Below are 12,293 nucleotides of genomic sequence, written 5' to 3' on the forward strand. Positions count from 1 at the left end.
AATCACCCCCTTAATCTCTGAATTGTGGATGATGGTCCTGTTCTCTTATTTCTACTGCAAATCTTCCATAGATGGACTAGGTTTCATGCATGTATAAACATTTAGGTGGTCATTATGAGTTTGGCGGACGGAAAAAGCCATCTGTCAAACTCCAGCGGTCAGGTTGATGCCATTGCTTCTGCCTTCCTGCAGGCCCCATTAGGAGTTTCCCGCAGAGTCAGCAGGAAACAGCCTACAACATTGACGCCCTCTCATAATTAAGCCGGCGGCAATGCTGCAGTGTGTAGGGTGCACTAGCACCTGTTGTGCTGTTCACTGTCTGCCACCCCCTGCACTCCGTCTCCGCCAGCCTTTACATGCCAGTGCTACCCCCATGTAAAAGCTGGTGGAGAGGGGGGTTGTTATCCCCAAGGCGGCGCTTCTTGCAGCGCTGCCCTGGCGCATTAGGACTACCAGCCCCGCAGCCCCTTCTGTGGAGGAAAACTGGCGATGCTGGCGGGCTGACAGTGGCTCAACTGCCACTGTCGTAATGTGGCGGTCAGACCGCTGCCAAAGCGGTAAGACCACCGCTTTGGCGGTGGTCACACCGCCACCCTGACCGTCTCAAGACCGCCAGGACCGTAATGAGGCCTTTAATGTTTATTTCTCAATTTTTTGTTACATTTATAATCTGTAACTGATGTGAAGCCTACAATGAGACGTTGCAATTATTACTCTCTGAAGAGTTAGACACAAACTTTTAAAATCCTCGAAAAGCATCTTTGTAGAGAAAGAACCCGTGGTCACTGGATCAAAGGGAAAAAAAGATTTTCACACAGCAGTTGATATTTCTTAATCTTGAGCAAACTTAAAGGATGATTGGCTGAGTGGTGATAACACATTGCTAAAATGGTAAGGTTGTGTAAAGGCTTTCTTTGAACAGTGCCTCCCAGCTGTCATTGGAGAAAAAAGAATGAGTATCACTTTCTACTTCTCAAGAGCTTAATTGTTAGCTTTTGAATGCATCTATTTAGGCTTTGTGTTCTTCACTTTTACTGCAGATGTTCTTATTCACATTTTTTTTTATATTTTGAGGATTGTATATTTTTTCCTGCAGATAACAGTTGTATTTTTTACAGCATTCGTTGGTCGAAATGTTATTTTGACAAGTGGCTGCATTATTGGAGCATGCTGTAATGTGAACACATGTGAAGTAATCCCAGACAACACGGTTATCTATGGGGCTAATTGTCTCCGAAGAGTGCAGACTGAGCGACCACAGGTAGATAAACCTTATAATTACAATTTTCTTCATTGGTACTTTATACCTTTATTTCATATTTTTCTTCTTCTTATATCAGGCGTACCAGACAGCCCGGTTGGTCTGGTTGCAAAAAAGTACATACTGGGGACATGCCAAAAGCCTACTTAGGAATGCATTCTGTCTGTTTCTAACCACTGGTTTTGTGTTTTTTCCACTCACGCATTGCTTGCTTTCTCTTCCCTGGCTTTATTTGTTTTAAAATGTTTGCCTTTTTTCATGCGCAAGAGCATTTATTCAGTTATTTGTTTTTAAGATTCCTGGATCTTATGAGCCGACTGTAGCCATATATACATATGCATTGGCCTCCTGCAGTGGATTGGGTCAGCCTGTGCAAACAACTGCTTCTCTGCATGCCCAGAAGCAGTCTGAAGAGAGTTGTTAGTGAAGTGTATAAAAAAAGAATCAGTGGAAAAATCACACATCAAAAGTGACATATGGTTCTGGCTTAAAGGTGCAAAGCCACAGAAATGTACCAGTTGTGGTATGCAAAGCACATAAAGCACACCATAAGTGGCGTCATCCACCATGCACAAAACACTCATCCACCATGCACAAAACACCCATTTGCAAATGGCACTGGAAAACAGATAAATAAGCAATAGTTAAACATGGCTAGAAGTGTCAGCCGCGGCATGCGTTGTATGATAACTCTATTTTTAACAGTGATTTATTTTTTTAACTTTGAGATATGTGTGTGTGTGTGTGTGTATGTATCTGTATACACACATATATGCATATTTTTATAAGGTTTTTATTGAAGTTTAGAAGAATGGAATGCATTATTACAAGGTCAGCTTTTAAAAAATAAGCATTGTCATTGGGATATAATCAAAAACAGTTATTTCTGATAGACTGTAATTAAAACAACAGCCATCAGTTAACATTCTGACCTGGTAAACTTGTAACATAACCGCCCCCACATCCAAACCCCTGCTCTTACACTGAGTCCCAGTACGTGGTGCAGTATAGATTCAGAAGAAATGGTTTATTAAATCCATGGTGCATCCATCCATAGCTCAGGGTGGCCTCTTTCCCTCCCCACCAAATACGGTTTCTTCAGTTCAGAAACATGGCAGACCAAGCACGCAAGTCATCCTCCAGATCATCATTCCTATGCACATGCCTCATTCCCACTTCTTCTTCAATTGCCCTTTCAGAAACGTCTTTTGCTGTGCTATATACGTGGAGGGTATCATGTGCCATTTAACTGCTGTGCGCCGCTTTGCCAACACCCAGCCAAGGAGGAAAAAAATCCTTCTCAATTTCTTCATGGTGGGAGAAGAAAGCAGGCCTGGTAACACCTGTCGAATTTTGAACTGCACAGCCCACCCGAGACCCTATTTAGGATTTGCAGTATTTCCTGCCAGTAAGGGGACAGGGACAGGCAAGACCATACCATGTATACAAAGTCCACTGTTGCCCCCGCAACTTATGCAGCAGGCTGGTTAAGTGGTGTATATAACATGCAAGGTTTTTGGAGTGAGGTGTGTTTGATTTATGTGAATATATTGCATTATGTCGAATCGTGCATTGGAATTAAATGTCCTCACTCCCTCTTGAACCTTTACCCAATCCCTAGTTGTTAAGGGTTTCCCCAGTACTTCCTCCCACGTGGTCTGTATGTTAAGTGTTGGTAGATCATCGCACAGCGCCCTACAGATGTGGGAAATCAGTCTGCGGCTATAGCTAGTAGTGTTGTCAGGGTGTTGGAACAGGGCTGTGCGTTAGGAAAGGTCAGCCACACTTCACAAGCCATCGTGAAATTTTAATATATTGAATGTACTATCCTGTACCCAGTGAAAAGGATTCAGTGGCTTTATCTCATGTGGTGAACTGCCCTCCTGGGTAGAGGTCCTCCATAGTGTCACAGCCTCTGTCCTTCCATCTCTGCATCCATATAGTCAGCAATGTTTGGGAAGGATTGCACAAACCACAGTGGCATGTTTGGGGCATATGGTGCATGCCAAATTACTCTCCGAACCACTCCTTCCCAGATTTTGGTCACAAGTCGAATAATATAGTGGAAGGTTGAAGGAATCTGCAATCCGCTTATTAGCAGGACAGGAAAGGATCATCCATCACAGATGCCCCTTAAGAGCTGCTTTTCCCAACTGTCCACTGGGTCAAGCCAGTGAACCAATTGTGCTGCCAGGTATGGTTCAAAATGCAGAACCTCAAGATCCCGCTGGCTCCAAATCCTTTTCAGTGTAGCAAGCCCGGCACGTCTATGTTTATTTCCTCAGAGTAGATCTACTATAAGGCTATCCATGATGCAAAACTATTGCCTGAGGGTCGCATACAGGATGCTCTGGAGCACATAGAGCAATGCGACAATGTGATCATTTTTGCAATAGCTGCCCTATCCATAGGGGGCAGAGGTAGATCTTTCCAGAATCTGATCCATGCACAAAGCCTTTCTTCCAGCCTCCCAATATTGAGAGCCAGAAAGGTTGGGTTTGTGTGCGTCAGTTGGACACCCAAATATCGGACATCAGTTGTCGCCCGGGGGAACCCCACCTTAGAAAGTGTCTCGACCTAGAACCCTACTAGTCTCCCAAATGGGAATAATTTAGACTTATCCGGGTTAACATGGAGTCCTGAAAGCTCTCCAAACGTGTGCATTACATTTAACAGATTTGGTACTGAGTAGGTTGTTTTTTGCAGAAACAGTAGGACATCATTAGCATAACAGAAAATGACATGGTTGGTCCCCCCCATTGTTCTCTCCCATGGGCCCGGACTTTCTGCCAGGGGCTCCATGGCAATGGCAAACAGGAGGGACGAGAGGGGGCACTCCTTTCTTGTTCCCCTACTCAGCCGGAAGGGCTCAGAGACCACCTCTACCCACAAAGGCCTCAGAATAAAGGTGACAAATCTACTGGATATCTCTAGGACCCAAGCCTATTTTTGCAACATGTGCCGTAGGTAGGTCCAGTTTAGAGAGTCAAATGCTTGTTTGATGTCCAGTAGCACCAGGGCGTAGGCATCTTCTTGGAGTTATGGGCATGGTATCAGTGTGATAAGCATTGCAGATTGTGAAGTGTGGCTGGCAGGCTACCATTTTTCAGGGCCTTTTCGTACACCTCCAGAAGCCTGTCTGCTATAGCATTGGCGTATTTATAGTAGAACTTTGAGGGCAGACCGTTAATGCCTGGAATTTTCACAGTTGTGGGGCTCTGGATCACTGAAAGTATCTCCTTACAGTTAATTGGGCCATCTAGGGTCTCACTGGCTTCCGGGTTTGAGACCCAGGAGCGATATATCTTCTAGGAATTCCTCAAGTCTTTCCAATGGGGGCTTTAGCTGCCCATCGTATGAAGTACTAGATGGGTGATAAATCCACCGTTAATAGCCCTGTGTGTACAAACCAAATTACCCATGTCATTATATAAAGTCAAGATGGAGGACCTAGGGGACTCCTGTTGGACCAACCGGGCCAGCATCACTCCCATTTTGTTACCTTCCATATGGAGTCTCTGGCGATAAGCTGTGTAAGCGTGTTTTACTCCAGTATTAGAACTTTCATAGATTCACATACTTGAATCATTCCCCGTCGTCGAGATGGGAGTCCCGGTACAATTTTCACAAGTAATGTTAAAACATATTGAAGAGAAAAAGGCCCTAGGCCTCTTCAATTTCATAGTCTCTCAGAGTCATTTTGTGAAAAGGACCAAACCTGATCCTCCACCAATCAGGCGACAGCACCCTTCAGAACCTCCTGAGAGAAGCTCTAGCACCTCAGATTTTCTACCGCACGTCGTGCTAGGGAGTCTCCTCAGAGCTCTGCTCTGTTTTCACACCTTTATTCAGCTCTTTTTCTCTCAGAGAAACTCATTTATTTGGATTTGTCAGCTATTTTTCAACTATGTCTGACAAGGAAAAGAAAAGTCTCTTTAGAGACTGCAAGACTTGTGGGAAGAAAAGACTTCATTCTGAAGATCCTCATCAAGACTGCATTTACTGCTTGTACCCAGATCATTCAGCCAAGGACTGTAAGATTTGCCATACTTTTTCTTCTAAGACCTTAAAGGATAGAGAAGGCAGATTATTAATATGGCTGCAGAAACTGAAGCATAGGAAGGATCCAGTTTCTGATTCTGAGAGTGAGGAATCATCAACATCCAAGAGATCAACTAAAAGGGCAAGATCACGCTCTAGATCTCCCTCACAAATCTCAAGGAAAGCCCTCAAAAAGACTGCTCCAGGATCTTACAAGGGTCGCAGCCCATCTTCTTCCCCAACTAAACTCTCAAGTAAAGAGGGGAAAAGACATTCTTCCAGTTCTGAGAGGCACAGGAAATCCTCATCTGTTTCACCATCTATGCCTTTCAAAAAGCCATCCTCTGTGACTGGAAAAAAGGTCTTGTCAACGGATTCCCCGTCGACGGCACCATCGGTGGGCGCATTGCCGACGACAACAGCTACTTCAGGATTTCCATCGTCAACGGCTCCGTCGGCAACATCGTCGACGAGAACAAGTACACCACCGTCGACGAGAACTGCAACGACGACATCAGCGTCGACGAACGTCTACACCTCGTCATCGTCGACGGCACTGATGTCAGTGTCAGCCCTACCGTCGTCAACGGTAGACTCGTCGGCGAAGCTTTCTGCTATTAAAATAACGGTGCGTCCAGCGTCGACGGCACTGTCTATGACAAAGTCAATTTACACGTCGTCGATGACACCGTCGATGACACCGTCGACGAGGGAAACACATAAAAAAAGAACAGAAAAGTTAACTCCAACCCTCACTTCACCTAGTAAGGTATCCTCCCTGGTACCAGTACATCTTTTGGAGGGAGATGAAGATGGGCCTTTTGGAACAGCCCACAGCCCCTCTGAATTGAATGTAAAATACCAGGAAGAGGAAGAATATGAGGAAGCTTATGATCCCCAGGCTTGCTTGGAGCATCAGCAGTATCAACAGGGAACGTATATTCCTTCCGACCTGCTTACTGGCCTTAGAGCGATGTTAGTGGATTACAACAGAAGGTTTCCTCCACAAGGAGAACAGCCTCTCCATCGCCCATTTCTGGTCTTTCTACTCCACATCAAAGACCAACGTCTTTGCATCTCACAGATGTGGCCACCCCGGACATGACAATTCCCCAAGACACTGACATTTCAGAAGGAGATCAGGAGGAAGGAGAGCTCATAGATACTCACTCAGAGTGGGACGAGTATATTATTCCTGCTCCATCTTCTCCTTCTCATTCGAAGGTGGAGTCCCCACCTGAAGACATTGGAGGTTTTCACAATCTCCTAGAGAGGGCAGCCAAGCGTTTTGCTTTACCGCTACCTACGAAGCAAACAGATTGTTTCCTTTATGATTTTAAAGAGCCCTTTCCGAAGTCTGTGCGCTCTATCCCGATGGTGAACTACCTGTGGGAAGAAGGCCTTAAAGTCATGACTAATCCGGCAACAGTCACAGCAGTTTTACCACGTCTGGATAAGAAATACAAAGCTCCTGATGATGCATCAACATGCTTGACAGGACATCCTCCTCCAGATTCAGTAGTAGCTCAGGCGGCTCAAAGAAGATAAAAAAATCCTTCTGCTCCGATTTCCGCGCCCCCAGATAAGGAGGGTAGGAGGCTAGATAACATAGGGAAAAGATTTTCGTCTTTGGCCAGCCTAGTGCTTAGAGCTGCCAACTCCTTGGCTATTTTGTCTCGATACGACAGACAGCTTTGGGCGGATATTGCACCTTTTATTAATCAACTGCCAGAAGACGTAGAATCAGAGGCAAATAAGACTGTACAAGAGGGTCAACGCACGTCTGCAGAGCTTATAGACTGTGCGATGGATATAGCGACCACTGCTTTCAGACAGCTTGCAGGTGCTGCTGTATTAAGAAGACAGGGCTGGCTCAAAGCCACCTCATTTCGCCCAGAAGTCCAGAATAAAATCCTAGACTTACCCTTTGATGGCCAAGCGCTATTTGGGAAACATGTGGACGAAGCCCTACAGTCAATTAAAACGCACACGGACACGGCAAGGTCATTAGGGACCCTGCAATATCGAAGATCGTCCTTTCGTCCTAGGGGGCGTGGCCAGCCCTCTTACAGAGGGGGATATCAACAACAGAGATACTCTTCCTATCCATCATCTTCACAACAATATCGGCCATACTACTCCCAAAGGCAACCGACTCAACCAGCCTATAGTAGACCGGCAGGCCGTGGACGTTCAACCCGCCCCGCCAAAGATTCAGCTCGTAGAACCTGATGTTTTCGAGGCGCCGGCTACGCTCAGTCCTCCTCCTGTCACCCTGGGCGGGAGAATTTCCTTATTTCTCAGTCAATGGCAAACCATTACGTCATACAAGTGGGTCCTACAATTAGTGGAACGGGGCCATACTTTAGAATTTGTCCAGATACCTCCCTCCAACCCTCCCCGCAGGACTCCTTCAAGATATCCTCAACAACTCAAAGAAGAAGCCTACAAGCTCCTTCTCAAGGGAGCTATAGAGAAGGTGCCTCGGGCTCAACGAGGAACAGGATTTTATTCCAGGTTCTTCATCATTCGAAAAAAGTGGAAGGATTGGAGGCCGATCCTCGATTTAGGGCGACTAAATGTATACCTAAAAAAGCAATTGTTTCGAATGATCAGCCTGCAGGCCGTCCTTCTGCGTCTCAATCAAAGAGATTTTATGTCATCACTAGACCTCAAAGATGCATACTTCCACATACCAATCCACCCTGCCCACAGAAAGTATTTGAGATTTACCGTAGCCGGGAGCCATGATCAATATCGCGTCCTTCCCTTCGGGCTCAAATCAGCCCCAAGAATATTTACCAAATGCCTAGCACCAGTTGCAGCCTTTCTCAGGAGAAGAAGGCACCAGGTCTTTCCATACTTAGACGACTGGTTAATAAAGGCAAAGACTTACGCAGGAGCTCACAAGTCAACAAGAAAGTGCGTTTCCTTACTGACCAATCTCGGATTCACAATCAACTGGGAGAAGTCCAACCCTCTACCAGTACGCAGTATTACTTTTCTGGGAGCAAAACTGAACACGGAATCCGGCATGGCATGTCCCACGTTAGAGAGACAACAAAGATTACTAACCCTAGGGAGTTGAATACACAAAAGACGAAAGGTTACAGTCCGTCTCTTCAAATCACTATTGGGCATGATGTCTTCATGCATACCTCTGATCCCTCTGTGTCGGCTAAAGATGCGCCCCTTGCAGGAGCAGCTAAACCGTCAATGGCTCCAAGTATCAGGCACTTTCGAAGACCGGATACAAATAACTCCGATAATGATCAAAACTCTCAAGTGGTGGTCTCAAAAGCATCATCTGTCAATCGGTCTCTCGTTTCTTCAACAGCCAGCCCCGTGGACCATAACAACAGATGCCTCACTGGAAGGCTGGGGCGCAGTATTACAGGACCTGAAAATAAGTGGCAAATGGCCAACTCATCTGGCATCAATACATATCAATTGGCTAGAACTCAGGGCAGTGCACCTCGCCTTACAAGCGTTTCTCCCAAGAATCTCTGGATCGCGAGTGGTGATAAGAACGGACAACACCACTACGATGCACTATCTCAACAAACAAGGAGGTACAAGATCTCTCACCCTCTCCAGGGAAGCCCAAGCAATCTGGAACTGGGCCTCGCAGCAAGGCATCACACTATCGGCGGTACACTTGCCGGGAATAAACAACAAGGCAGCAGATGCACTCAGCAGGCAGAAATCGGACTGTCACGAGTGGGAACTAGACCAGACAGTACTGACCCAGATTTTTTCCCAGTGGGGAACACCAACAGTGGATCTGTTTGCGAAGAAGGACAACGCCAAATGCCAGTTCTTCGCAAGTTGGCATCACCAAAAGGGATCTTGGGGGAATGCGTTTTCGATAGTCTGGTCAGACATCTTTGCTTACGCCTTTCCTCCCATTCCGTTGATCCCAAGGGTCCTCACGAAGATGAAAACAGAACCGTGCACTCTCATACTGATAGCCCCGTACTGGCCGCGCCAACATTGGTTCACAGAGCTCCTCATTCTGTCGGTCAAACCTCATATTCCACTGGAGCCGTTACCTCATTTACTAACAATGAACAACTGCCAAGTTCGGCACCCCGATCCGCAGTCAATGCGGTTATCAGCATGGCTCCTCACCACAGAGAATTTGCGCATTTGAACATCCTGCAGGACTGCAGAGATATTTTGTCAAAGGCCAGAGCGGATAGCACTAACAAGGCATATCCGTGTAAATGGAAAAGATTCTGTGCCTGGTGTCATCAGCGTCAAATCGACCCTCTACTTTCACCACCAGAAGAAATATTGCTGTATCTCTTACAGTTAGCTCGATCTGGCCTAGCACACTCGTCCATTAAAGTTCATGTAGCAGCCATAGCTGCATACAGACGTTCAGATGACACACCCTCGCTCTTCTCTTCTCGGCTGATTAAGAGATTTCTGAAGGGGCTGTTCAGGGTTTACCCTCCTTTCAGACTGCCACCTCCTTCGTGGAATTTGAATATTGTTTTGGCGCAACTGATGAAGCATCCATTTGAACTGATCCACCGTGCTTCCCTCAAATACTTGTCGTGGAAGGTTGCCTTATTGATAGCTCTTACATCAGCTAGGCGGGTCAGTGAGGTGCAAGCGCTGTCCATCCAAGAGCCATTCCTGCAGCTTAAACAAGATAGACTACTAATGCGCACTAACCCGCATTTTATTCCAAAAGGTTCCGTCAGACTTTCACATGAACGAACCTTTGGTCTTCAAGTCCTTTTTCCCTCATCCATCTACTCCAGCGGAGAGGGCATTACACTCTTTAGACGTGAAAAGATGCGTTCAATTTTATTTGGACAGGACTAAAGCTTTTCGGCGCTCTAATCAGCTATTTGTGGCGTACAGTGCTCCTAGGAAGGGGTACCCGCTATCCAAGCAGAGTATTTCTAGATGGATCGCCTCTGCTATTCGCTTCTGCCATCAGGCAGCGGGCAAACCTTTGCAGTCATCTGTGCATGCTCACTCGACAAGAAAAGTCTCATCGTCAGCGGCACTGTTTGCCGGAGTGCCACTACAAGACATATGTAGGGCAGCAACATGGAAGAGCTGTCATACCTTCACTAAGCACTATTGCTTGGAGTCCCTCTCGCACGGAGAGGTAGCAGTGGGCCAGGCGGTTCTCAGGAATCTCTTCAGGTGAAGGTGAGCCATTTCTCCTACATCCCTCCATCCTAGAACAGGTATGCACATTGAAAAAAAAAAAACAGAAATGCATCTAAAGATAAGAGAACGCTATCATAATCCCATAAGTAAGCGGGTTTTCAGACATTGATCATGTTACAGTAGTGTCTTATGATGTTTTATTACTGGTTTGTTATTCAAATTTCATCATGTATCTTCACAGGTATATCTCTATATATATTAGAGATAAGGAGATACATATATATATATATATATATATATAGAGAGAGAGAGAGAGAGAGAGAGAGAGAGAGAGAGAGAGAGAGAGAGAGAGAGAGAGAGAGAGAGAGAGAGAGAGAGAGAGAGAGAGAGAGAGAGAGAGAGAGAGAGAGAGAGAGAGAGAGAGAGAGAGAGAGAGAGAGAGAGATATATATGTCAGTACCCTCATATACTTCATCAATTTATGCATGATGATAAGGGTTTGTGGTTTAAGATATTTTGTTTATTAAAGATGTTGTCATTTTACAATGTGCATAGTTATTGCTTTCTACTCTGATTCAAGCATGTGAATCTATGAAAGTTGCAATACTGGAGTAAGAAAATAAGTTACTTACCTGTAACTGTAGTTCTCCAGTATTGGAATCTTTCATAGATTCACATGCGACCCACCCGCCTCCCCGGAGAAGCTCACTTCACCTCTTTCTTTCTATTTATACATATATTCAACATAATATAAGCACTTGTGCTTGGAAAATCTGAGGTGCTAGAGCTTCTCTCAGGAGGTTCTGAAGGATGCTGTCGCCTGATTGGTGGAGGATCAGGTTTGGTCCTTTTCACAAAATGACTCTGATAGACTATGAAATTGAAGAGGCCTAGGGCCTTTTTCTCTTCAATATGTTTTAACATTACTTGTGAAAATTGTACCGGGACTCCCATCTCGACGACGGGGAATGATTCAAGCATGTGAATCTATGAAAGATTCCAATACTGGAGAACTACAGTTACAGGTAAGTAACTTATTTTCTTACTAGTCTGTGCAATTCCTCCAGCAACTCCGCTCTGGCCTCACGCCAAGCAGTAATTTTGTATGGGTAGGTTGGGAGCATTGCCTCCAGTTCTTTTTCATGCTCACTAATGTCGCGCTCCAGCGGACGACTACCCTGTATGTCTTTTCAATACAAACCCCGCCGTAGAACAATGTTCATTGCTTCCCAGTCTAGAGTCTTGCTACTCGCCAAGCCTCAAAATAATGTACCAAATGTCTCATCACTGCAAACGGGTTCCATGAACGCCTCTGCACCGAGGCACCTCAGAGGGATCGCGCGACGCCTGATCCCTCTTACCTTTGTCCCACACATGGATTGCTGCTTGTTTACAATCTCTCTGATTGGCTCCTTCTTCTCTTTTGTGGTTGCTTCCTTTCCGGGAACTTTTACTTTTTTTGTAAAGGACTCCGTCAGAGTGCATGTTTATTTCCAACAGTCTTCCGGGTGAACTTTTGTGGCTGTCCCAGTGCTCCATATTCTTTTGTCTCCTGTGTTCACCTCGACCATCCCCGCCCTGCCGCCTTTGTTGCCTTTTGCTTCCCCCACTTCTCCTGCCCTCTTTTGTCATTTTCTTTCCCCCACCTACTGTTAACTTTGTGCTCTTGTCCACATAGCTCACTCCCTGCGAATATGTTACCATGTCCTTCTCTTGACAAGCCACGCTCCACGTTTTCTCCCACATGGGTCCTTCTTCCAAACCCTGTCCTTTATGTGTTGCTTTGTCCCTCACCTTCTACCTAAACCATTCTTCTCGTTTGTTTTATTTATTTTTTGTAGAAAAGCACTTTTGTGCA

General features: G+C 45.7%; 1 protein-coding gene across 1 annotated transcript in view; it reads left to right on the plus strand.

Moving 5' to 3' along the window:
- DCTN6 (dynactin subunit 6) overlaps window positions 1-12,293 on the plus strand; it is a 118,328-nt gene that overhangs the window by 59,816 nt on the left and 46,219 nt on the right. The window contains exon 6 of the mRNA XM_069237353.1: window positions 1,119-1,261. Coding sequence (XP_069093454.1) covers window positions 1,119-1,261 — 143 coding nt within the window. The remainder of the gene's footprint in view (window positions 1-1,118; window positions 1,262-12,293) is intronic.

Source organism: Pleurodeles waltl, chromosome 1_2 (genome assembly GCF_031143425.1).
Source record: "Pleurodeles waltl isolate 20211129_DDA chromosome 1_2, aPleWal1.hap1.20221129, whole genome shotgun sequence".
Classification (NCBI taxonomy): Eukaryota; Metazoa; Chordata; class Amphibia; order Caudata; family Salamandridae; genus Pleurodeles; species Pleurodeles waltl.